Source organism: Procambarus clarkii, chromosome 16 (assembly GCF_040958095.1).
Source record: "Procambarus clarkii isolate CNS0578487 chromosome 16, FALCON_Pclarkii_2.0, whole genome shotgun sequence".
Taxonomy (NCBI): Eukaryota; Metazoa; Arthropoda; class Malacostraca; order Decapoda; family Cambaridae; genus Procambarus; species Procambarus clarkii.
In genome coordinates, this window is record NC_091165.1 from 40,437,764 (window position 1) to 40,465,452 (window position 27,689).

Here is a 27,689-nt window from a genome sequence, read left to right on the forward strand (position 1 = left end):
GCACTCCACTTACAACATTTTCCCACTCTGACTTAACCCCATTTATACTTACTCTTTGTTTCCTTTGGTATTGCCATGCCCTAATCCAACTTAATATAGCACCCCCCCAATACCGTGAGCCTTTATCTTTTTAATCAGTCTTTCATGTGGCACTGAATTAAAAGCTTTGCTAAAGTCAAGGCACACAGCATCACAAACTTTACCACTATCAACTGCCTTCTTGAGCTTATCTTGAGATGATTTCGAGGCTTGGCGTCCCCGCAGCCCGGTCCTCGACCAGGCCACCTCTTTGTTACACACTCCCCAGGAAGCAGCCCATAGCAGCTGTCTAACTCCCAGGTACCTATTTACTGCTAGGTGGACAGAGACATCAGGGTGAAAGAAACTTTTTGCCCATTTGTCTCCGCCTCCACCGGGAATTGAACCCGGAACCTCAGGACTATTAATTCGAGGCAAAAGATGAATGGTATTTGCAATTAACGATTCAAGCAAATTTCCCACAATAGACGTTAAGCTAATTGGTCGATAGTTTGACGCAAGTGACCTATCTCCTTCTTTTAAAATTGGTACCACATTAGCAACCTTCCACGACTCTGGCACTCTGCCTCACTCTAAGGATTTATTAAATATGATAGACTATTAAATATGGTAGACCTATAACCCAATTCTGGAAGGGCGAGCTTACTCTATTCACTATACAGGTTCTTCAACACACACACTTCAATACAATGTAAGACTGAGGAACAGGAGATGCTTTTTCACCCACAGGACAGAAGATGCTTTTTCCATTAACCCAGTGCACCGCCAACCTGCCGAAGCCGCAAATGCCAAAATTCTGTTAATCTTTAAGGCTGATAAATGTAAGGTTTTGAGGCTAGGTAATGGCGATAGAGCTGCAAGATACGAGCTAGATGGTGTTGGGATTGCTAAAGGGATCTGGGAGTTATAATTAGTAAGAAATTAAAACAATTATAATTAGTAAGAAATTAAAACCAAAAAATCAATGCTTAAATGTTCTTTATAAGGCAAATAAGACACTGGGATTTATTTATCAAAGCGTTAGTAATAAGACACCTGGTGTTATTGTTCAGCTATATCTTGCTCTGGTTAGGCTTCATTTAGATTATGCAGTTCAGTTTTGGTTGCCATACTATAGAATGGATATAAATTCACTAGAACACGTCCAGCATAGGATGACAAAGTGAATCCCCCAAATTAGAAACCTGTCATATGAAGATAGATTGACAAAGCTTAAATTACATTCTCTAGGAAGGCAAAGAATTATGGATGACATGATAGAGGTGTACAAGTGGTTAAATGGCCATAACAAACGGGATATTTATAGGGAATCAAAAGTACTGTACTGTACTTGTGCTTCACTGTGAAACATTAGTTTGCTAATACAGCTACTGCTTTAGTAATTTAGGGTCAAATATTTCACCATCTAGCTTGTGTTTAAGTAATTCACAGAAAAATTGATAAAAGTAATAAGGCAGCAAAGATGGTTGTGTCACTGGCCCTTGCTTCATCAAGCTCAACCATTTTTAACTTATTTGGACATAGATTGGTGTGTAGCTGGCACTCCAATTGTCCCGATACTAAAAATGGAAGGTATAGTGAGTGAACTGGTGCTGGTGAGGGAGCTTTGTGGGGCTCTCAGAGCGAACATAAGAACATAAGAACATAAGAACAAAGGTAACTGCAGAAGGCCTATTGGCCCATACGAGGCAGCTCCTATTCTATAACCACCCAATCCCACTCATATACTTGTCCAACCCGTGCTTGAAACAATCGAGGGACCCCACCTCCACAATGTTACGCGGCAATTGGTTCCACAAATCAACAACCCTGTTACTGAACCAGTATTTACCCAAGTCTTTCCTAAATCTAAACTTATCCAATTTATATCCATTGTTTCGTGTTCTGTCCTGTGTTGATACTTTTAATACCCTATTAATATCCCCCCGGTTATGTCCATTCATCCACTTGTAAACCTCTATCATGTCACCCCTAACTCTTCGCCTTTCCAGTGAATGCAACTTAAGCTTTGTTAATCTTTCTTCATATGAAAGATTTCTAATTTGGGGAATTAACTTAGTCATCCTACGCTGGACACGTTCAAGTGAATTTATATCCATTCTATAATATGGCGACCAAAACTGAACTGCATAATCTAAATGGGGCCTAACTAGAGCAAGATATAGCTTGAGAACCACACCAGGTGTCTTGTTACTAACGCTGCGATTAATAAATCCAAGTGTCCGATTTGCCTTATTACGAACATTTATGCATTGATCCTTTTGTTTTAAATTCTTACTAATCATAACTCCCAGATCCCTTTCGCAATCCGACTTTGCAATCACAACACCATCTAGCTCGTATCTTGTAACTCTATCATCATTACCTAACCTCAGAACTTTACATTTATCAGCATTAAACTGCATCTGCCAATCCTTTGACCATTTCAAAACCCTATCTAGATCAACTTGAAGTGATAGTGAGTCCTCCTCCGAATTAATTTCCCTACCGATTTTCGTATCATCGGCAAATTTGCAAATGTTGCTACTCAAACCTGAATCTAAATCATTTATATATATTATAAACAACAGAGGTCCCAGGACAGAGCCTTGAGGCACTCCACTTACAACATTTTCCCACTCTGACTTGATTCCATTTATACTAACTCTCTGTTTCCTTTGGTATAGCCATGCCCTAATCCAGCTTAATATAGCTCCCCCAATACCATGAGACTCTATTTTTTTAATCAGTCTTTCATGTGGCACTGTATCAAAAGCTTTGCTAAAGTCAAGGTATACAACATCGCAATCCTTACCACTATCAACTGCCTCAACAATGCTAGAATAAAAAGATAACAAATTTGTTAAACATGAACGGCCATTTATAAAACCATGTTGCGACTCAATTATTAATTTATGTTTTTCAAGATGAAGGCGAATTTTATTTGCTATTATAGATTCGAGTAACTTTCCCACAATAGACGTTAGGCTAATTGGTCGATAGTTAGACGCAAGTGATCTATCTCCTTTCTTAAAAACTGGTATCACATTAGCAACTTTCCAAAACTCTGGCACTCTGCCTGACTCTATTGATTTATTAAATATGGTTGACAGTGGGTCACAAAGCTCCTCTTTGCATTCTTTAAGCACCCTAGCAAACACTTCATCCGGCCCTGGGGATTTGTTTGGTTTGAGTTTTACTATTTGTTTAAGAACATCCTCCCTGGTAACTGCTAAACTCGTCAACCTGTCCTCGTCCCCACCCACATAGACTTGTTCGGCTGAAGGCATATTGTTAAGTTCCTCTTTAGTAAATACAGATACAAAATATTTATTAAAAATACTACTCATCTCTTCATCACTATCTGTTATTTGACCTGTCTCAGTTTTTAATGGACCTATCCTTTCCCTAGTCTTAGTACGATATAACTGAAAAAACCCTTTAGGATTTGTCTTTGCTTGCCCTGCTATGCGAACTTCATAGTTTCTTTTTGCTTTCCTTATCTCTTTTTTAACATTTCTAACCAGTTGTACGAATTCCTGTTCTAAAGTGACCTCCCCATTTTTAATCCTTTTGTACCAAGCTCTCTTTTTACCTATAAGGTTCTTCAAATTCTTTGTTATCCACTTTGGGTCATTAGTATACGATCTATTCAATTTGTATGGTATACTACGTTCCTGTGCTTTGTTTAGAATATTCTTAAATAAGTTATATATTGAATCCACATCGAAATCCCCATTTAAGTCACCTATCGCTGGGTTCATGTCTCGCTCCAAGACCGGCCCACACCCCATACCCAAGCCTTTCCAATCAATTTGACCCAAAAAATTTCTTAGGCTATTAAAATCAGCTTTTCGAAAATCTGGCACTTTAACAGAATTTTCTCCTACTGGTCTATTCCATTCTATGCTAAATCTGATTTCTTTGTGATCACTGCTCCCTAGCTCACTCCCTATTTCGATGTCATTAATTTGCGTTTCCCTGTTAGTTAACACTAAATCTAAAATATTATTTTCCCGTGTTGGTTCCTTAATGTGTTGCGTAAGAAAGCAATCGTCAATTAATTCTAGAAAATCTTCTGCTTCACTATTCCCTGTTTTGTTCAACCAGTTTATTCCGCTAAAATTAAAGTCACCCATGACATAAATACTGTTAGATCTAGATGCTCTAGATATTTCATCCCATAGATGCTTTGCTTCCATTCTGTCTAAATTTGGTGGCCTATATATTACTCCTATTATAATATTATTAGCTTTTTCGTTTAATTCAATCCAAATAGTTTCTGTGTGTGGCTCTGTTTTGATTCCCTCTTTGAGACTACATTTCAAATTGTCCCTAACATATATGGCTACTCCACCTCCTCGTCTAATATATCTATCTGTGTGAAATAGTTTAAATCCATATATTTGATATTCAGCTAATAGTTCTCTATTTTCTACATTCATCCACGTTTCGGTAAGTGCAATAATATCTATTTTTTCTGTGCAGACAAGAGCATTTAATTCGTTAATTTTATTTCTTAGACTTCTACTGTTAGTGTAATATACCCTAAGTGAATTGTTATTTTGCGGACCTTCTCTTTCCCTGATCGTTTTGCCAATTCCTTTCTCCCACAAACACATACTTTTATTACCTCCTTCCTCCAAATCAATTCCCATCAAATTGGTCGCGAAGGTCGAGTCCCTGCGGGAGGAGCTAAGACAGACAAAATGCGGTGTGGTGGAGGCAGACTCCATACACAGTTTCAAGTGTAGATATGATTGAGCCCAGTAGGCTCCGGAATCTGTACACCAGTTGATTGACAGTTGAGAGATGGGACCAAAGAGCCAGAGCTCAACCCCTGCAAGCACAACTAGGGGAGTACATTACAAGGGCCTGAGCCTCTGTAACCTTCTCAATTACCACTCACAGGATGAGTATGATACATTAAACACAGATGAATTAAACTAAAGACATTAGGAGCTGCATATTTGTGTAAAAGAGCAATTAACCCTTATAAATTGTTTGGTAGATGTTACAGTGATCCTGGTCTCATTTTGAACTCGGGGGAATTCAAACACGAATTCATTAGCTAAGCAAGTTAGTCTTGATTAGCTAGTTAAACAGTTTAATATACAGTCCTGTACTGTGTAAAGCAACCACCAGTCCAAGAATGACCCCAAGTACAATCTCCAAGCTAAGTAACTTACATCTGATTTCCTTATCATGCACACCATCTGCATCCAGTGGTATAATTCATATTAGGAAAATCATATACTAGTCATACAGTATTATGAAAATCATATACTATTCATATTGTGAAAATCATATATCTATTCATAAGAAAATCATTCTGTACTATTCATATTTTGAATAGTGTATGAAATAATGTGGTGAAGAAAGTAATTAGATGAAAATTGTCACTGATAGAGGTATTTGTTGTGTCAATAGATATGGAGATACAGTATAGGTGTAATCACAAACTGACCTCCACATGTACCATTCCCTGAGAGTAGGTCACTTACGACCTTGTATTCTGCTGCTCTGTGCCACGCATCATATGTTTCTTTACTGAGAAGGTTAGTTTTAAGTAAATTGTTCATGGTACCTGAATTTTCCATGTAGGCTTATGTGTATGATTGCTGTAATTGGGTTTGAACAGAACCAGTTTTTATCCGAATCTTACCTTGCAGTGATTCCGGGGGTCTAGGTCTTTACAGACCGGCAGCCCGGTCTGTAAAGCCAGTTGCACCAGAAGCCGTGTATTTTGCTTAAAATACTATCTCCATTTCGGGTAACAAACTTTGTCATATTTTACACACAGAAATCACAATAGTTTTGTGATTTCTGATCACAAAATCATTTGTGATCAGGGGTTTTCTTTAAAAGGTCTTCATGCAATAGCCTTGCTTTTTCACATATGATGGCCTCTGAAACACTATCACCTACTAACTCCTTATTGTATATCCAAATTAATAACAACTTTTCAACATCCTCAAGTGTTTGTGTTCTTTGTTTTGTGATTGTTGATATGCCTTTTTGTCACTTTAGCACTCATAATGTCCTTTTTCTTAGCAATTACAGTGCATATCGTTGACATGGATTTGTTGTACTGCCTAGTTAGTTCAACAACCCGTGTACCATTTTCATGTTTACGAATGATCTCTTGTTTTTGCTCTATGGTCATCCTCACATGTGTTTTCTTGGGTTGAACCTTACCACTGACTTTTTTGGGACCCATGTCATGATATATAATAATTACTGTTATGTTCAAAACCCAAAAAAGCTGAAAACAATTAAATTCTTTACAAAGAATTCAAGTGCGGTCATCACTAAGCGGGAGGCATTGGTAAACTGAAGAGCAGGCGACTGTGCCACAAGGAACCACACGCTAGGTCGCCCCCTACGCATATTAACAAACTATGTTACTTGAGGGAAAGCTAGTAACCTGATTCAAGTTTTACAAAGAAATTGGGCTCGTAACCTGAAAATTTCATAATTAGGGGCATTCGTAAACCGAGTCATCACTGTACAGGTACCTGTATATTACAGTACTGTATTATTATTTTTTTTTGTTTGAGATATATACAAGAGTTGTTACATTCTTGTACAGCCACTAGTACGCATAGCGTTTTGGGCAGGTCCCTGGAATACGATCCCCGCTGTGAAGAATCGTTTTTACTACCAAGTACTCATTTTACTGTTGAGTTAAATTGAGGCTACAGTTAAGGATTTGCTCCCCCGGTAAATCCTCCCCGGTCAGGAAACAAACCCATGACAAAGCGCTTGCGGAACGCCAGGCAAGTGTCTTACCACTACACCACGAAGACATTATTTCTTAATGGCTTGAATTTCATCACGTGTGAGCTATATGGAAAGTAAATTTTGTTCATAAATAGGGGAAATGACTGCTACTTGAAATTTTATGAGGTTTGTTTTGAGGACAAATTATAAAGAGAGCTTCACTCCCATCCACTGCTCATCAACAACTAAAGTGTAAGGACCTATAAGATTTTATAACCATTTACAAAATGCCCCTTCTAAATTTCCACATATACCCAGGCTTAGCTTGACTAGACACACATTCAAAATCTTCGGGATGTAACTCAATGCATCAAAACTGTGAACAAATTGTTACGAATATTACTGAATATATTGCAGCAGCAAAAGGGTAACAGCAGCAGCATCTCAAGAATTAAAATTTTTTGTTTTCATATTTTGTAGGAATAAAAACAACGAAGAAAATGTGGGACATAGTAACTATCAAGGGCATTGTCCTTGTGGTGATGTTTATCATCACCTTTGTGTGTTCGATGCTTCCCATTATGTTCGTCAAGCGCATCAGGGAAACACACGATTCCGGTCTTAGATTCAAGTAAGTTTCTTTTCTCTACTTACTATTTTATATTGCTTTGTGGTTTTTATAGTACTGTATTTGCTAACCTATAAAGTATTCATTATTGAGTAGACACATTTAGAACTGAAATAATTAAATAAGAAGAATCTGACCTTATGATATAAGCTTATCAGATATTTCATGTGCATGTGTAAATATCTCTTAGGCCAAGTAACTATAGAAAGAGAGCTGAACTCATGGCATTTAATTTTCTTTTCGTAGTTTTTTATGAATAATTATAAAACTAGCTTTGGTGCACATTATCATCTTTTGTAGTTTATTAAAAGTCACTATACTGTTTTAGTATACAAGTACTCAAATCAACACTTGTTTTGTGTAGTGTGCAACTTGTTCTATTTTTTTCTCTGGTGTCAAAATGTATGTTTTGAGGTAATGAAATGCTCTTTTTAAGCAATGGTTCTGCAGCTTCAAGAGGTATATTGATCCACTGGGCTTCTTAAACATCAGTGGTATCAGGCAGGATTGTATGACACTAAAGCCACGGGGACTTTGGCATCCTTGCAGGACTATTTTAAGATTCTCGGGAGTCACTGGAGTCAATTTCAGTCCAGCCCCCCCCACCCATATACCACAACTCTCTGATAGGTTTGTTCACAAGCATAAGCTTACAGAGCCACAGATAAAGGCAACATTTGGCTTAACCTGTGTAATGCACAAGGTTAAGGATTAAGGATTTGGATAAGGTTAAGGATTTGTATGCACAACAAAAATTATTCTCTTGTGTCATTTCTCAAAATTGCGGATGTTTATTGTAGGCTTCAATTGCGCAGATTGGGAATAATGTGTACCATTATTTTCCCTGCCACCTGATGTGGTAGTATTACAAATATTACAAAGTACTTAAAGCATTATATGATGCGATGTCCACCACCATTTGAACTTCATATGATATGCAACCCGTTCTTGCAAATTTAATAAGTCAATATTGACTTATTAGTTGCGTGCATAGGTGACATACTAAACATAATAGTTTCCCTTGAAAAGCTTCATAGAAAACACTGACCTTACCTAACCTACTTAGTATGTCAAAATAAGCATCTTATAGCTTCGTAATTACAATTGTTACTTAACCTATTATAGGTATAGGTTAGGTAATAATTGTAATTACGAAGCAATAAGATGCTTATCTTAACATACTAAGTAGGTTAGGTAAGGTTGGTGTTTTCTATGAAGCTTTTCAAGGGAAACTATTATGTTAAGTATGTCACCTATGCACATATTTAATAAGTCAATATTGACTTATTAAATTTGCGAGAACGGGTTGTGATATGTGTAATGCAAGAGTTAATGTAACCAAATAACCAATCAACTTGTATACAGCACAGTACATGTTTTCTTCCACCCATCACCAGGTCACAATACCACTACGACTTAGGCCCCCTGACCACTTTCTCACTGAAGACCCATGAATAGAAAACGGGACATCATGTCAATTTTGCGAGCTACTATGATATTTAGTACAGCACTTTTTGGCCTTAGGTGATTCGTATGTCAAAATGTGATGTGCTTTTCAAGGGAACTGGTTGGGGCCCCAATAATTTTTCATATACTGTATTAAGTTCTGTACATCTTCAATTTTGGGTATTGAGCAGATCACCTTTTTTTTTTTCTTGGCAGCTCCTTCATATGATGCTACAAGAGATATTTGTCTATAGTGTCCATAGAGCTTGCTCTCCATGTTTTATCCCCTCGTGCAGGCGATGAGTCACAATAACGTGGCTGAAGTATGTTGACCAGACCACACACTAGAAGTTGAAGGGACGACGACGTTTCGGTCCGTCCTGGACCATTCTCAAGTCGATTGATCCTCCGTGAGGATTCTTTGTTGTTGACCAGTCTATTTCCCTATACCAGTAATTAAAATCCCCAATTATTAGGATCTTCACTCTTCCAACCCTTGCCTCTATGGCTGCTTTTCCTATTATCTTTTGGTGTGTTTCGTTGCATATATAATATTGGTCTCGTGACCTTCCTGTAGTCATTGAAAGATTGTAAATAACACCTACCAGTATCTTCATGGTCCTCACTGTTATCAATCCTAGCATGAAATCCTGCTGATTGATTACTTCCAGAATCTTTTATCTTCTCAAAGCTCAGTGTTGTTGTATCAGTGGGACTTTTTATTCCTCCCCTCCTTGAAACTCTTTCAACTTTTGATCAAAGTCAAAAGACCAAATCACCCTGTTTGGCCTTTCTCTTCTCACTACCTTGCATCCTCTATTATATTTATAAGTTTTGTCTCTTTAACTTCCATAATATGTGACTGCAGTTCTGACACTCATTCTTGCAGCTCTTCCACTTTAATGTTAGTGCCATCTTCATTTATGGTCCAATTTTTTTTATACTAATTTCTACTGGGCTTCTTAGATTCTTCCCATAGGAGTAAATACTTCTTTGGGTTAGTCCCATTCTGGAGGATGACATTTGTGAGTGTTGATCTAGTCACACGCTCATTACTTTGGTCTCTTTCCTCGCTAGTGTTGTCAGGTCCACATCTTGTTTTCCCGCTTATCCTCCTCCCACCTTGGCTGGTGTGCTGTTTTTTCACACTTAGTTCTGCTATATTCATGTTAAGAATGCTCTTATTTTTCTTTATGCCTCTATAGAAAACTTGCCTTTTGAATTAGTGAAAAAGTTAGCATGAAATTGATTTAAGTAATTATAAAAGTGTTTAATTAACTGGAATTTTGGCCCTGATGTGGGACTTTTTGTGGTGAGTGTAACAGCAAGCAAGCCAGCAAGAGGACAGTATTAAAATCCATACTACATACTATAATATAAAATGTGCTAACACATCATGGAATTCCTAAGTCCTAAGATGTTCCTGATGCAATGTTTTTCAGGTACCACATGGTGCTGAGCATGATGTCGTGTTCGGCGGGCGGTGTTTTCATGGGCACCTGCATTTTGGACCTGTTTCCAGATGTACAAGAGCAGTTGGACCTGCTGATGGATCAAAATTCCTCGATGAGCTCCTTCCCTATTGCTGAATTTATTATTGTGTTTGGTTTCCTTCTTGTCTTGACAATGGAGCAAATAGTATTGGACTACAAGGAATCAAAGTTACTCAGCAGGTATGTGAGTGTCTTTTCCAAGGTGGTGTATTTTGCCATCCCACATAAAATTAGTTATCCCTTTTACTGTATAATTAGAGTTTAGAGGGAGTGAATTTTGTTGGGAAGTGCTTTTGGTTCATTAACGGCTAAGATGAAGCACTTGTCAAAATTGTAACTGACTGTGTGCTAAAAAAAAAAATGATTTTACTTGTTTTTCTTATGAAATAGAAAATCTGTATTAAAAAGTGTGGATGAAAAATTATATATCTACTCGTATTTTGGTGCATGTAGTTGTCAATTACTTCTGGCAATCACCAGCATTGCATTGTGATGGGAGTTAGGACAAAACTAACAAAATTTTGTATTCTTTATTCTAAATATATTCGAAAGTAAGGTACAGTATCTGTATGCAAAAATAAAACTAATAGTTCCAGGGTTAAACACGAGCCAAAACGGGCAATCAGCAAGGTAAACAAAGCATAGAAAACAAGAAAAATGAAACTCTAAAATAAGTGAATCATCCTTTCATGAAGCAGTTCACTTGTTAATTACATCTGTGCACCACTAGGTGGCCATGTGCCTAGCTTGTCAATTCCTCGGCTTGAAAGACTCGGTTATTTTGCCTGACGATACACTTCATGACACTGCATTCCTCATTCCTGCTTCAAAGCTCAAGTTCCAGTTTTTCATATAAATGTTGGTCATGCGGTTGGTCTTGTCCAACAGGGGCCATTTGCTTGTGTATTTGTTCTATATATTAATGTTTGCTTCATGTGCTTGTATATTTATGCCTTTGATTTTTGTGTGGACTCTTAATTTACTATCCATCTCAAACTGCTCATGCCTAGAGTGACCATTTCTAGGTGTTTGCTGGTGTTGCCTCTGCCCAGCCTGGGCTACCTTCCCTGGTGAGTTCAGTTACTGTTCATGACAGGCCAGCTTTCTGTGGAAGGAACCTAGCCCTTAGATTTTTAGGGGACCATGACTCCGCTGCGAAGCTTTGTGAATATATTGTCATGGTTTTATAGATAAAGGTAGCACAGAGTGGATGTGTGCCCATTGTCACTTACTCCCTTAATTGCTGCCCATGCCCCTATGCTGTTTTTGGTACAGTATTTGTGATATTTGGCAAGGATCCGCTGTCTTCAATTTCTCTGGGAATATCGTGGCAGCATGTGCTTCCCTGTGGAGATGCTTTTCTGTTCTCTCTGTCTGGAATGGAACTTGGCACTGCCCCAGTACTGTCCCCTCATTTCCTGGGGTATCTGGGGCTGATGGGGATCCTGAAATGGGTTACTGGGTTCCCTTTCACCCTGATTAGTTATTAGTTCCCTCTATGGAGGCCTATCTTTCTGGATGCCAGATCCGGTCGATGGCTGACATAGAATGCTCCCAACCACACGGGGGTTTCTATAGGACATTGCTCCTCGTGCCTCTCTGAGGGGGTCAAGTTCTGGCTCGTGGTTCCCGGTAGGCAAGAACCGTATATATATATATAAATATATACTGTCTCCACTCGATCATCCGGACTATATGGGAAGGACCCCTAGCCGGATTATCACATTTTTCGGATAATGGTACTTTTTCACCTACGAGTCCAAAAGTGACAATTTCCAACTATTTTTATACTACAAACAACATAATTTAAATTGCCTTGCCACATATAATTATTAAATATTCAACTAGAAACCTCAACTTACCTTGTTGGTGTTCGTCTTCTTGATTGATGCCACACATCTTGAAGTTAAGAATTCTTAACAATTTACGTAACCTATACTAACACAACACTAAAATTAACACTTAAAATTACTGTACAGTTCATTAAGCAAAGTTAGTTTTGACTGCCAGCTGCTGAATCCTCATTGGTTGAAGGCGCTTGGGTTGCCTGTGAGGCCTCACTTGTTGAAGGCGCTTGCATGCGCCTCACTTGTTGAAAGCGCTTGGCTTGCGTGTGACGCCTCACTTGTTAAAGGCACTTGCTTGCGTCTCACTTGTTGAAGGCGCTTGCTTGTGCCTCACTTTTTGAAGGCGCTTGGCTTGCCTGTGGCGCCTCACTTGTTGAAGGCATTTGGCTGCCTGTGACGCCTCAGTGGTTGAACAACACGTAACTTGTCTTTAATTGCTAGGACAACCTTCTTTCTCTTAACACCTCCAGAATGATTGATGCTGCTACCAGACATAGTCTTGGCCAAAAATGTTCAAAGTTACTATGAAAATAAAAAAGTTATTTAAAAAAATATTTCACTAATGGCGCAGCACTGTGGTATAACATGAGGCACGGGAGCACATGGGTTGACCAGTGTTGGATGGGTCTACTTGGGGCAGTTATAGTATGTTACGTAGGCCGCCAGGAGGAAAAAAACTCACAATATTTTTTAAGGAAACTTCAACCTGTGCACATTGCTTTTAGGAAACTTATTTATTTGTTATTACATAATTACTAGTACTTATTTCATTTGTTTTTGGCAATGATTAATTGTTCTAAAATTAATGGTAATTCCTGTACCCAGGTGGTCCCTCCCGACGCACCCCTCCCACCCTCCCAACACCACCCACCCACCCCACCCCCTCCTCCACCATGTGTCTAGAGCCACAGGCAGACTGGATTAATACAGTATGGCCGAATTTTCATCCGGTCAAACCAGCTTTTATCCGGTTCCTGTGGCCATTTTGGCCGGATATTGTGATAACTTTATCCGATCACGATTTTGGCCGTATAAGGGCGTTTTCTGGATGTTCGAAACCCGGATAATCGCGGGGTTACAGTATATACACATTTTTTTTTTTTTTGATATCCAATGTAAACTATTTTTTATACAACATTCAGGTATTCATATATATTTTGTCATAAGATGTTCAATCATGAATACCTTAAATTTTGTTTTGAATTTATTGTGCGATTTCTTCAGAGCCCCAGAAGCTCAATCCCTTCTGAGTGAACCGAATGAGAGAAGACGCAACTTACAGCAGCAACACAGCATCAGCGGGATCTCGGATCAGCCTGACCTCAGTGCATCAATGCGGTAAGCTCAGAATTAGCATACTTTGCATTATATTTTGGTGTTCTAATGTGACTTTTTTTCTAGGAATGAAGGTTCTCGTATTTTTTTTAGGCATTAATTTTTTAATATGACTGCAAATTGTCTCAAGTAGTATGGTGGTACCCTAAATCTGCCTGATTATGGGAATATTTATATATTTCTTGGGTTCAGAGAGAGGTGTTATTGATAGGCTTTTCTATATCAAAATATTGACTTGTGAATATTATTATTCATTGAAATATCATTAAACTAGGTATCCTCCTTATATTAATAAGTTTATTAGATCGCCTCCCTACGGATATCATGTCGTTTATGCATATTTATTGTTTAAATTTTGCTATGACCGATTGAAATCTGGAGAACACCTTCCAAACATATATAGTCCCCACCCCCCTCTGTGAGATTTTTAACCCCTTCTGCCACATGAGGGATCATGCGGCGCTGGCGGAGCCACTCTGGCTTGTGTTCGCTGTGGATGTTACTTATGCCTCATTCCATAAGCTTTCTCATTCTTTGTTTCATCTTCGGCCTGCTCATGTGCTGCCTGTGCCATCCTGGTCCTTGGACAGGGTGCTCTCCTATCTTTCCTCTCCTCGGTTTGTGGTGGCCCCTAAAGCTCAAGATTGATTTTCCAAGGCTCTGTTTTTGTTGGCATTGGCCTCTGGAAGTCGGGTCGGTGAGCTTCATGCTCTCCTCTGGCACAGGGGTTTCTGCTCTTTCGCTCCTGGTGATCAGTTTGTTCGATTCTCCTTCTATTCTGGCGGAGAATGTGATGGTTGCTTTTCGGAGGGGTCCTTGGGTCATTGATGCTTTGTTGGTCAGACCAGGGGTTTATCATGTGTTGTATCTGGTTATGACTCTTCACCGTTATTTGCGCGCTTTGGCTTCGGTGGCTGGGAATGCACTTTGGGTTGATCCGGTTTCCCTCATTCCCTGTTACAGGGCTCGACTCTTCCAGGTTGTCCGCAGGGTTATTAAAGCTAGCCAGCCTGCGGTCTATCCTCATGCCCATGATGTTGGGAAGTTTGCTGCATTGGCTGCTATGTTTTGCAACATGTCTTGGGCTGATATTTGGGCGTGGGGATATTGGAGGTTGAAAAGGGTCCTGGCTGCCCATTATCTGGTTAGCGTTCCTGTGTTGCTTTGGATCGCAGGCTGCAGCCAGTTGTCTCAACTTTGTGTTGAGGAGTATGGGGCGGCCTCCTCCCTGGTAAGTCCCTCTTTTCCTTATCTTTGGGTTTGTAGCTCCAGGGAGCTGTAGAGGCTTCCTGCAGAAAACCAGTGTTGAATGTAATGAAAGTTTAAGGCTTAGCTTCCGAACTGGAGTGCTAGGTAGCCAGCACAGGGAGGGGAGGGCTGCGCAGACGAGCGGCACGGCAGTAGAGTGTGTTGTTTGCGTGTTTCCTTGGGATTGGAGGGAAATCTGCCTCTCTTTTCGGTTTTTAGTTGCAATTTTCTTACCATGTGGGGTTTGTTTTATTGTGCCTACCATTCTGGGTGCCTAACCCTGGTTGACGGCAGATAAGGAAAGCCCCTAACCATGAAGGAGGATGGGGGTGGTTTCCAGGGCCTGAAACCTCTCTTGAGTGGGCCAGGTTCTTACTCGTGGTCCCTAGTAGACTGACTAAATAGAAAAATGCCCTGGTCTAATATACTGTATATCACACATTAGCCTGATAGCTCCAGGGAGCCTCCGGGGCTCACCCAGAAAATGGTGTTTCATTACATTCAACGCTGTTTTTTTGCATCTTCTCTTTCTGGAGGATGTTATTGTCAGTTTTCGTCCTCTGTGGCAGCAGCTTCATGCCATCCAATTAACAGTTGTTGTGTACTTAGGGTTCTCTTCTTCGTTTTCAGAGGCAGTTGGGCAGGGCTGGGTCTTCCTCCGGCTTAGAGTTAGGATAAGCGCTCAATGGAGCCATTTTCTGGATCATATGTGCCTCCCACTGCTGGTTATACTTCTGCTTGTCAGCATCGCCTCTCGCACCAAGATGCTGCTGGTGTTTTCACGGTTCATCCCTTTGCAGAGGTGATGGTTCAGCAGAATGGCTTACCCAGTATGGTAACTAATGGGCCCACATTTTGTGGGCTTTTTGGCTTATTTCTTATGGTCTTTGGTGGAGGTGGTTGGTCCCTCCCCCTTCTGGAGATTGGGGCTTTCAGGTCAGGTTTCTTTCTCCCTATTTTCCAGGTCGTTGTGAACTGGGTGGTTTCCGGCGTTGTTGAAAGGGTTCTCCTGGTTGTGTGTCTTGTCTCCTCCTGGTACCGAAACAGAACTTGACAGAGCTCTGCTTTTTCCCTTGATCTTTTGTGGACAAAAGTGTTCATCCCTCTACATCTGGGGCTCAGGGAATGGTTAGTGGATTGTCAGGTTTACTGCTTCAGTGTTCATCACCTTCAGCTTGTCTGGCTCCCCATATTTTTACCAGGTTTGCTTGGGTCATGATGTCTCATCTTTGTTTATTGATCTATGATCTGGCCTTCCTTGATGAATGGCTTGTTTGGTCCCCTAGTTGGTCTATATGTTTGCTAGTCCAGGAATCTGGGTGTTTCCCAGCTCACTGTGTTTGGGTTCCTGGTGAACTGGCAGTAATACCAGTTGATTTTGGTCCCGGGTTCAATCCCAGGCGCTGGCGAGAAACAATGGGCAGAGTTTCTTTCACCCTATGCCCCTGTTACCTAGCAGTAAAATAGGTACCTGGGTGTTAGTCAGCTGTCACGGGCTGCTTCCTGGGGGTGGAGGCCTGGTCGAAGACGGGGCCATGGGGACACTAAAGCCCCGAAATCATCTCAAGATCTCAAGATAACCAGGTTTGAACTTGGCTGGGCATCGTATAGGACTGTAGGCATCGCTGTCCTTATTTATGTCTAATACTGTCACCTTGTATCATTTGCACTTCTTTACTAACATGACCCATGCTAATATTTGGGCACAGGGCTTTTGGCTTTCTAACCGGGTTTTGGTGGCCTGGTATTTAGTGAATGGTTTCAGGCCTTATCATGCCTGTGTTTCCGTGGGTCTTCTTTCCGTCTGTTGTCTCTTTTTTGTCTTTAATGCCTGCTGTCTCTTCTCCTTGTAAGTCCCATGTATTTCTTCTCAATGGGTAGTTAGCTTCAGGGATTGACAAGAGCCTCCCCAAGAAAACTAGCATTGAATGTAATGAAATGCTTCTTTCTGGATGAGCCCCGGTGGCTTTCTGATTGCCTTCCCCTTCTAGGTTCGTCTATTGTGTGAATTCTTCACATCTACTCCAGAACTGGCTGGGGAAGACCTGGAACTTTGGGTCTCCTTACTGGTGAGGGTTAGTGCTAACGAGTTCACGCTAATTGTGAGATATTCAATCATTTGTTTACATTGTTTAGGGAGGTCACTTAGCAGCTTTGAGACTTCAGTCTCTTTGAACCCAGCAGTGGCGTGCATTGGTTCTCTGACTTTCTGGATGCTTTCTCGGTGGGTTGGTGGAGTGCCTCTGTGAGGGGGCCAGGTTCTGGCACTGGTTAGGTCAAACAGAACTCTGTGGCTGATGTGACCTAGTATTTGGGAGCCACGTCAGTGAAATAGCTTCAGGGAACCACCAAGGCTCATGCAGAAAGAGGCATTTCTTTACATTCAATGCTGGTTTTATAATTTGTAAAATCATATTAACCTTTGCAGGAGTGAAACTGGTTCATTGGGTGCATCACATGGTTATGGAACAGCAGCTGATCATTGTGAGCCAGGAGATGGTCACACACACAACCACCTGTTTGAGCACTCTATCCACCATGACATTGCATCTCATTCCTCCCTGCGTTCTCTGCTACTTTTATTTGCTTTATCATTGCATTCTGTAAGTATTAAAGGCTACTGCAGTTTAATCTGTTTTTTTCTAGACATTCTGTATTATATATTACTTTACACAGTATAAATTAATTTGACGAGGTAAAAAGTTCTAGACACTTTGTATTATAATGACAAAATTAATTCATGTACAGAAAGCTCTTGCATAACACGATAGTGTTTCAGGAGAGCCTTGAGCTATTGAAATTCACCCCCTTCCTGAACTTAACATTATATATGGAAATTGTGGAATGCTTACGAGAAACTGTCTCAAAGTCACCCCTTTTTCAGTTTTTTATGTCAATACTACACTTGTTGAACTTTATTGCAGGTATTAAGTAATCCACCACTTCCCAGCCTCAAATAGGCTTTCATTAAATACAAAAAAAATAAATTCAATTGGTGTAATAAAATCATAAGTAATATTAATATACATACTTTAGTTGAATTAAAGTAGAAAATATAAATCTAATAGGAGTCATGTAGTCATGCCAACAAGATGTAACACCGACAAGTCTTCTCAAATCAAAGATCTAAAAGATAATGCGAAGAGTTTTCTCTATTAATAATTATAATAATATTAGTCCCTGCACTGCACACTTACGTTACATGACAATGCCAAGGTGTGTAAGAAAAATAAGTACAAAATTTTTCTTGCTAATATTGTTAAAAATGCATTCCCTGGCCACCGGAATTGTTTTTAAATGTTATTTTGGCTGTCGAGGAGTGATGAGATCTGGCAATGACCTCCCAGTTCAGGAGAGTTGATGGAGCAGATGCTCCGAGGTCGTCACCCAGGTCAGGCGTGCTGCAAGAATTGCCACAAACAGATTAATACTGTGCTGATTTATTTCAGTGTCACTAATTTGTTTGTGTGCCAAGATTTTGGCGGGGAAGAAATGTTGGATACTTGTGTCTGTGTGTTGGATGGAGGGAAGTGTGGGTGGTGCAGGGGTAGGAGCCGGGGGTCAGCACGGCCACCTCCTGCCTGACACTGGAGGTGTTTCACTGGTGTTTTGCAGTTATATTATGCAATAGTGTGTCATCTGAGAAATTTCTATAAAAAACTTCCAGAACAATGATACAAGCAAATATATTCATGTTACTAATATGTGCAAAATATTATATTCATTGAACAATAAAACATACTGTTATTGCTAATATCACACTGTATTCATGATGTAGGTAAATATACATGTTTGTGCACCATTATGAATCACCAAGCAGCTCTGGTGGACGTGATAATCTTGTAACCATTTATCCAAGCTCAGCCAAGCCCTACACTTTTTGGGGCATAAAGGTACCTTTTGGTCTTGAATAATATTGGTACAGTAATTTACTATGCCATCTGGAAATGTCATAATCTTGCATGGGGCAAGTGAGCTTAGATATAATTGATGCTGGCATCAACACCAGGCTGAGGCAGAGCAGGTGAGAGAGGAGACACCCTCTCAGTGCATCTGCTGCACAACATTTACTTGTAAAAGACTGTGGCCATAACAAGATATTATGGGTTCACAAGCTCATATTACAAGTGGGTGTTTGGTACAGTACTTCAATCCTCAGTTACTAAGTTTACATTGCTAAATTACTAATAGATAACTTTGCTGATCACAAAGAATATTTCCTGAGTGTGAGTAGACAGTGGGGAAGAATTCATTCAATTCTCTTTATGACTTGCATAAGTTTTGAGACTACAAGTGTTGATTAATTCTGGCATTGTAAGTATTTAAGCCAAATTAGGCTTAACAAATGCATTGGGTTCTTAGAAAAAATTTCTTTTACTCACCCTTGGTATATACTGTAACAATATTACAATGTATATTTTGCTCATGAATATATAGTATATATTCAACGTGGATAACAAGATAAAAAATGTTAAGCCTGATCAGAGAAATGTGTGTACAGTGGTTCCTCAGCTTATGAATTTAATCTGTTCCCAGAGACGGAGTCCCCCTTCCAAATCTTTAAATTCGTCAATAAGTCTTTCAACCGCTGGTTTGTCTGAGCTGGCAGCCTCCCGATGCCTTACAACACTATGAATACCACTTCTTTTTCTAAATTTCTCAAAACATCCCCCTGCTTGCCTTAAACTCTTTTGTATCTGCATCACTCGTTCCAGGGGTTTTCTTTAAAAGGTCTTTGTGTAGTTGCTTTGCCTTCTCACATATGATGGCCTCTGAAATACAATCACCTGCTAACTCTTTGTTGTGTATCCAAATTAATAGCAACTTTTCAACATCCTCAAGTGTTTGTGTTCTTTGTTTCATGATTGTTGATATGCCTTTTGCCACTTTACCACTCATAATGTCCTTTTTCGTAGCATGTACAGTGCATATCATTGACATGGATTTGTTGTACTGCCTAGCTAGTTCAACAACCCGTGTACCATTTTCATGTTTATGAATGATCTCTTGTTTTTCCTGTTTATTCTCACATGTGGTTACTTGGCTTGAACCTATATAATAACAACTTTTATGTTCAAATACCCAAAAATAAAAAAATAAAACTAATTCTTTACAAAGAATTCGGGTACGATTGTCACTAGGCGGGAGGCATTAGTACACTGAGGCATGATCGCCGTGCCACCATGTGCTAGGTCGGCCATATGCGTATCAACAAACTTCGTTTTCCGAGGCAAGGCTCATAACCCGATTTGGGTTTATGAAGAAATTGGGCTCGTAACCATAAAAGTTCGTAAATAGGGGCATTCATAAGCCGAGGTGTCACTGTAGTTACAAAAGTGTAGTTGCGGGACAATAGCTACTCTCATGGTGTCCCATTTTCCAAGTACTCTGTTGTATAACGCTTTGAAACTACTGATGGTTTTGGCCTCCACCACCACCTCACCTAGCTTGTTCCAACCGTCTACAACTCTGTTTGCAAAAGAAAATGTTCTAATATTTTTTCGGCACCTTTGTTTCCTGAGCTTGGATCGGTACTTACCTAGTTGTACTAGCCTAATTGTGCTTGCGGGGGTTGGGCTCTGGCTCTTTGGTCCCGCCTCTCAACTGTCAATCAACTGGTGTACTGATTCCTGAGCCTACTGGGGTCTATCATATCTACATTTGAAGCTGTGTATGGAGTCAGCCACCACCACATCACTGCCTAATGCATTCCATCTGTTAACTACTCTGACACTGAAAAAGTTCTAACGTCCCTGGCTCGGTGTCCTCTTGTTCATGAAGTTGCTGGTTTCAGGAATTTCTCTTTGTCAATTTGGTCGATTCATGTTTGTATTTTGTAAGTGGTGATCATATCACCTCTTTCTGGGGGGAGCCCCGTCGGCTCCCCGGAGCTTTACCGGCTGATATGCTAATGTCAGACTTTGGCATCAGTCATGTGTATGGAGTTCTAGGGCCTACCGGGGACCACGAGCCAGAACCTGGCCCCCTCAGAGAGGCAAGGGGAGCAATGGCCTATAGAAACCCCCGTGTGGTTGGAAGCATTCTATGTCTGCCATCGACCGGGTCAAGCATCCAGAAAGGTAAGCATTCCAAAACAAACCCCTATTCTGGTGAAAATTGCTACCTAAGCCGAACTAGTGAATAGAACTCTTCAACAGAAAACACGGAAACTAGTATGACGTCATACGTCACCGCGCCGCTGTCTGCGCAGCTCCCCCCTCCCCGGGAGGGGGAAGGGGGAGCCCCAGACCTCCCACGCCGGCTATCCACCCATCAGTTCTTCGGCTGATGCTATAGGCAATGGTTATGTGCTCCGGCTCCAGTGGTTGTTTCAGCACTGTACCTAGAGTGTGGTGTCTGTTTTCTAGGTGGTGCGTGAGCCGGGTGTGATTCTTCAGTACTCGGGCTGCATGCGCCTAGGGTTCCCTTCCCTAGGTGCCCTGTAAGTACTGCCCTTGGGGCTTGGGGCCACCTTCCACAAGTTCCTTGGGTCCTGCCCCTGCTTGGCCGTTTACCGCTTGGTTTTCGGCCGCTCTTTGTGTGCTCGGGTGTTCTGTCTCCCTTGTTCGCCTTAGAGTAAGGGGCAGTGTTTGCACTGGTGGGGCGCGGGGTACTGTGCAGCTTGTCTTTACCAATCATAGCGGCCGGCTCTGTTCCGCTTGGGTACGCTGTCCTCTTGCGGGGTTTTCTTTTTCTTTTGTTTATATACCTGGTGGGGGGGTCTGCCTTCGTTCTTGCCCCTTGTGTCCCTTGTGTTCTGAGTATTTCTGGTGGTACCCCCTGCTAGGTCCCCGTGAGTGTACACGTCCCGGGGGTTCAGCTCTTAGAAAGTTGTTTGGTAGCTTGGGTGCCGGTTAGCAGTACCCTGCCTGGGATTACCTGAGCGCGAGTCCTCTTAAAGTAAACGCTCGGGACCCTGGGAAACCCCTGGGGGCGCGCGGGTCCGATGGATGTGACCCCAGAGCCCCCCCCTCGCTTCCAGCGAGTTTGAGGGTTGCTCTCACCTTTTGTCTCTGGGTGACTCTCTGTTTTGCCTCCGTCTGCTGCCTGTGGGGTCGGTGACACCTTCGACCCGGTGTCCTGCGAGTTTGGTTGCTCGTTGTGGCTCGGTTACCCAGTTGTGCTAACAAAGCGGGTGCGGGCAGCAGGGGCGTTGCACTTGAGCCTTGGTGGTGGCAACGTTCTCGTGGTTTCCTCCCCGGGAGCCCCGGGGCTGCCCCGTTGTATTTCGTTTTTCCCCTGGTTCACCCTTCCTGCCTGCATCCGGTTCCTTACCGTCTGTAGGTTCAGGGCGGGGTGTTTGGTGGTGTTGAGACTCGGGCAGTCTCGGGGAATTCCCCTTCCGGGGTAGTGACGGGGGCATTTGGGCCTGTTCCTCCAGCCGTGTTGTATGAGTCTGCCAGTGGGCTCCCTTCCTTAGTGTTTTCACGGCTGCCCCGGTTTTCTGGTACGGCCGGGGCTTTGGGGGAACGGCTCGGCCCCGGGGCCTGTCGTGTAGGTTCCCGGGGCTGGGGAGGGGCTGACTTGGGGGGCCTTGGCCCCGTTAGACCCCGTGGGGGGTTTTATCCCCCTCTAGGCGGGGCTTGTGGTTACGCGGAGTGGGGTTTTTCCTCCCCACTCGCCGTACGTGCTGTTGGACGTCGGCCCCTCCCCGGGCTCGGTTCCTTGGCCTTTGAGTCGGTTGGTTCCGTCCTGTGGGTGGATGTTTCCTCCCCCGCTTTTTGGGACGGTGTTTTTGTCATGTTTCCCCGTTCGATGGGGTTCTGCGTGACTTTTGATCTCGGGTGCGCCTGCGCCTTCGTGTGCCTTCGGGACTAGTGTTGGCTTCTGTGTTCTCGAGGGTACGGGAAGGTTTTTCGCTACTTCCCGCATTATTGGAACGTCTGTCGGCTCCTAGTACTTGTCGCCCTGTTGGGCTACTTGTCGCCCTGTTGGGCTACTTGTCGCCCTGTTGGGCTACTTGTCGCCCTGTTGGGCTACTTGTCGCCCGGTTGGGCTACTTGTCGCCCGGTTGGGCTACTTGTCGGCCGGTTGGGCTACTTGTCGCCCGTTTGGGCTACTTGTCGCCCGTTTGGGTTCCCTTTTTTTGGGCTCTTTGCTTCTTTGGCCGGTTTTCTTGTTCCTGCTTCCTCTTTTGGCTCTTTTTCTCGTGCAATAGTCCTGGCTGGCGCCTTCCCGCAGGGAGGGTGTGCGGTTCGGCCAGCGTGTTATGCGCATGCGCCGTGGAGTTTGTTTTGGTCTGGGCGATGGTTCAGTGCTGGGGTTTTGCGCCCTTTTTTGCTACAGTGCTTCGCCTCTCGTTCTTCTCCCTGGCTGCGGTATGTGCCCCTTTGCGCCAGGGGTGTCCTGGTTCCCAGTTGTGGGGAGGACACCGCGGTTTTCTGTGTCATGGGTGTGGACCGCCTCCTTCGCCTCTCCCTGTTCTCCTGCGGGTCCGGCTCTGGCGTCTTCACCTGGCGGTGCTCCCAAGTTCTTCTGGGCACGGTTGAGTCGTGTCAAGTTCGAGCCACCATTCGCCAGGTGAGTTTCTGCGGTCTGGCGTCTTTTGGCCGGGCGCTGGATGCGGCGGTGTTCATATACCTGTCTTTATTTAGGTATAATTTTGTACGACTGAGACCGTTCGCACACCAGTGACTGTCCCTTTATCACCCCTTCCTGTCCCCCTCCTGTGCATGTCCAACCCATGCTACAGTCGTTCAGGGGACCCTCCTTTTTTAATGTTGTGAGGTGTGGGGGTTGTAGGGTTGGTTCTGTACTCACCTGGTGAGGCTCCTGGCTGTGCTTGCAGGATTTGAGCTCTGGCTCTTGGGTCCCGCCTATCTGGTAGAACTTGCGGGATAGTACCAGTGGAGTGCAGTGGTGCTATTGGCACTTTTGGGGAACACTGTATTACCATCAGTGGTCTGTGCTTGTTACACGACCTACTTGCGAGCATAAGCCTTCTTGCTGGTTCGTCCGTGGACTTCCAGGGCGCACTGGCCTGTTTTCGTATGGCAGTTCCGGCCCGTCCTGGTTGTGGGGGTATGTGGGCCGGTGGACTGCTCCTAGCAGCTGCCTGGTGGGCCATCCTCTGGCCGGTCTGGCCTGACCTTGGGCCGGGCTTGAGGTGTAAAAGAGCTCCCAGTACCTCATCCAGCAGGTATCGAGCGGGGTTTCTCCGCCGTCGGTCGCCTGGTGCAGGTTTCTGGGCCTGCAGGGTTTTGTCGTGTCTCCGTTGGCCCTGTCTGGGGTCTGCCTGCTCCGTTCTCTGCCTTTGCAGAGGGGAGTTGCTATTTACATGTTGCATGTTGCAGTGGTGCCTGTTGCTGCTGCTGCTGCACGTGAGCATTGGTACCGTGTTTCACGGTGGCGTGTCCTTGTTCCTGTGTCCGGTTGTGGAGTGGCGCTTTGCTGCCGTTTTGTGCCTGGGGATTGCGTGGGGTTTTTGTCCCTGCCTGATTGTCCACCCCTGGTTGTTCTCCTGGTTTTTTTTTTTTGTGCTTCTGCTCTTTCTTCCTGCCTCTTCTGCAGCAGGAATGTTCTGCGTGTGTTCTTAGGCGTTGGTCAGCCTGTGTCCTGTGATGTGCTTCTTTGTTTCGGTCTGTTGCAGTTGTTCGGGCCCCTTGGTTCGGGTCCTGTTCTGGCGGCGACCCTTCCGCCTTCTTTGGTTTTCCTAGCTTGCCCTGCCGGTTGTTGTTGTTGTTTTATTTTTTTTGGGGGGGTTCTTGCGATGTCTCGCGTCGGACCCGTCGTTTCTGAACTCCTGGCGGGCTTGCATGCTTCGGAGTTTTTCTGTTCGGCAGACGTTCCATCTCCTTGTGCCGCCTGGGTTTCGGTGGTCGCGCCCGAGATCTTCTCGCGGCTCCGCCTTTTTCCTGGGCTCGGGGGGGCCTTGTCGGGGCTGCTTATGTTCTGCCTCGTGGTCTCGCCTCCGGTTGGTGGTCGGGTGGCTTCGTGGTAGGTGTCCCACCTGCGTGCTTCTTGGCGGCAGTATGGGGTATTTTGGCGGTCCTTCCTTTTCCTGTCCCTTCTTCGGTGGGTCCTTCTTGTTGGCTTGGTTTACTCTCGGCTTGGTTTTCTAGTGGGGGTTGGGGGCCGTCGTCTTGCCACATACTGTCGCCTCTTTTCGTGCGGCGCAGGCGGAGCCGCTTCAGCTTGCTTTCGGTCTTGGTGTTGCTTCTGCACCGTTAGTCAGCTGTCTTGTGCGTCATTTCACCTCCGGCCTGTTCGTGCGCCGCTTGCACCATCCTGGTCTCTGGTCAGCGTGCTCTGTCTTCTCCTCGGTTGGTAGTGCCCCTTCGGTTCCGGTGTGTTTTTTCGTCGGCTCTTTCCTTTGGGCCTTTGCCTCTGGGGGTCGGTTCGCTGTGTTTTCTTGCTCCTTCGGTTTTAGCGTTTTGGTTGTTTGATGGCAGCAGTCTCCATCTTTTCTGGCGCGGGGTGGGGCTGCTGCATTCTGGAGGGGTCCAGGGTTTGTTGGTGCTTTGTTGGTCGGGCCGGGGGTGTGTCGTTTTTGTGTTCAGTGGCGGCCCTCTGCTGTTGTTTGCGTGCCACGGCGTTTGGGTCCGGAGCGCGTTTTGCGTTGATCCGGTTCTGTTCTTCCCGGTTCGCGGGTGATGGTGTCCCGGGTGGTCAGCCGTGTTCTTGTGGCTAAGCTGCCTGTGTTCTTCCCTCATGCCTGTGGCGTTCGTGGCTTCGCTGCTCTCGCTGCCGTCTGGGCGACGTGGCCTTGCAGTCTTTCGGGCATGGATTTTTGGTGTTCGTGCAGGGGCCTTGCTGCTCGTGGTTCTCGTGTTGTTCCCGGGATTTTCGGGGCTGTGGCGCCTTGGGTTGGCGTTTGCTGCCGGTTGTCTCGCCTCCTTGGGGGGTGCGTGGTGTCCGCCTCCCGGTTTTGTCCCTTTGACCTTCCTCTGTGGGTAGTTAGCTCCGGGGAGCCGACGGGGCTCCCCCCAGAAAACCAGCGTTGAATGTAATGAAACGCCATTTTCTGGGTGAGACCCGGAGGCTCCCCGGCAACCCTCCCTCCCTCCGGTCGGCGTTTTTCGCGTGTTTTGACATCCAGCCTCAGAACTGATGGGTGGATAGCCGGCGTGGGAGGTCTGGGGCTCCCCCTTCCCCCTCCCGGGGAGGGGGGAGCTGCGCAGACAGCGGCGCGGTGACGTATGACGTCATACTAGTTTCCGTGTTTTCTGTTGAAGAGTTCTATTCACTAGTTCGGCTTAGGTAGCAATTTTCACCAGAATAGGGGTTTGTTTTGGAATGCTTACCTTTCTGGATGCTTGACCCGGTCGATGGCAGACATAGAATGCTTCCAACCACACGGGGGTTTCTATAGGCCATTGCTCCCCTTGCCTCTCTGAGGGGGCCAGGTTCTGGCTCGTGGTCCCCGGTAGGCCCTAGAACTCCATACACATGACTGATGCCAAAGTCTGACATTAGCATATCAGCCGGTAAAGCTCCGGGGAGCCTCCGGGTCTCACCCAGAAAATGGCGTTTCATTACATTCAACGCTGGTTTTTTCTTCTTCTAGTTTTGGCAAGTTTAACGCCTCTAGTCTCTACTCGTAACTCTTGTTTTTCAGTTCCGAAAGCCATTTTGTATTATACCGTTGCACCTTTTCCAATTTATTTATGTGCTTTTTGAGATTTGGGGACCATTCATCTGCTGCATATTCCAATTTTGGTCTCAAAAAGTCATAAACAGTTTCTTTAGTATTTCACCATCCATTTAATTAAAAGCAAGTCTGAAGTGGAAAGCAACACATACGCTCCTCACAATATTCTTTATATGCTCCTCTGGTGACAGTTTACTATCCAAAACCATCCCTAGGTCTCATTCTTTATTAGAGTTCTGTAATTCCTTTCTACATAATTTGTAATTTGTGTGTGGTCTATTTTCTCCGATTCCACAATCCATAACATGGCATTTATTTACATTGAACTCCATTTGCCACTTGACACTCCAAGCACTTATTTTATCTGAACGCACATCACAGAGTATTACTGTAATATAGCAGTAATAAAGTTGACATTAAATATACAGCATTTCAATGATTTTGTTATTTTTTCTTTATTGAAACAAGATTTAGAAGGGATAACATAAAATGAATCCCCATCTACTTTATGCATGTACGTTAAGGCTGAATATGTTAAGTCTTTTATGTGATGTGTGCCATTTAAGAGTAATGTTTAAACTACTGTATATAAAGGCCTGTCTAAAGGGTTTTTCTGCTGTCTTCCCACAGATTTTTGAAGGACTGGCCATTGGCTTGCAAGACACTATTGATGATGTAGTGGGATTGTTCCTGGTTGTGATCTTCCATAAAGCCATCATTGCACTATCACTTGGACTCAATATGGTGCAGTCCAAACTCTCTGTATCTCAGGTGTGTGCTCTTACTCAAAGTTATTACTACTAACTCGTTTTATCCAATGAGGTTATCATCTCGATAGCTTTATCCAACAATGTTATCAACACGATAGTTTTATCTGATAGTATTGTTAGTACGATAGCTTTATCCAACAGTGTTATCAACACGATAGTTTTATCCGATAGTATTGTTAGTACGATAGTTTTATCCAACAGTGTTATCAACACAATAGTTCTATCCGATAGTATTGTTAGTACGATAGTTTTATCCAACAGTGTTGTCAGTACAATAGTTTTATTCTGTAGTCAGGACTTTGTTGATATGTATTTTCGATGCAATAATCTATGGGGGGGGTCCCCGACTATGGGGAACCATAGGGTGTCCCCGACTATGGGGAACCATAGGGTGTCCCCGACTATGGGGAACCATAGGGTGTCCCCGACTATGGGGAACCATAGGGGTGTCCCCGACTATGGGGAACCATAGGGGTGTCCCCGACTATGGGGAACCATAGGGTGTCCCCGACTATGGGGAACCATAGGGTGTCCCCGACTATGGGGAACCATAGGGTGTCCCCGACTATGGGGAACCATAGGGGTGTCCCC

General features: G+C 43.6%; 1 protein-coding gene across 3 annotated transcripts in view; it reads left to right on the plus strand.

Annotated features, from left to right (window-relative positions):
- The window catches only part of LOC123760129 (zinc transporter ZIP1), a 40,097-nt gene that overhangs the window by 749 nt on the left and 11,659 nt on the right, over positions 1–27,689 (plus strand). For 2 of the 3 annotated variants that reach the window (XM_045745622.2, XM_045745624.2), the window contains exons 2-6: positions 7,222–7,372; positions 10,258–10,488; positions 13,380–13,493; positions 17,167–17,341; positions 26,959–27,099. In XM_045745622.2, coding sequence (XP_045601578.1) covers positions 7,242–7,372; positions 10,258–10,488; positions 13,380–13,493; positions 17,167–17,341; positions 26,959–27,099 — 792 coding nt within the window. In that variant the 5' untranslated portion in view covers positions 7,222–7,241. Of the gene's footprint in view, positions 1–6,896; positions 6,994–7,221; positions 7,373–10,257; positions 10,489–13,379; positions 13,494–17,166; positions 17,342–26,958; positions 27,100–27,689 lie in introns of all 3 variants that reach the window. The other variant, XM_045745625.2, reaches the window with a different exon arrangement.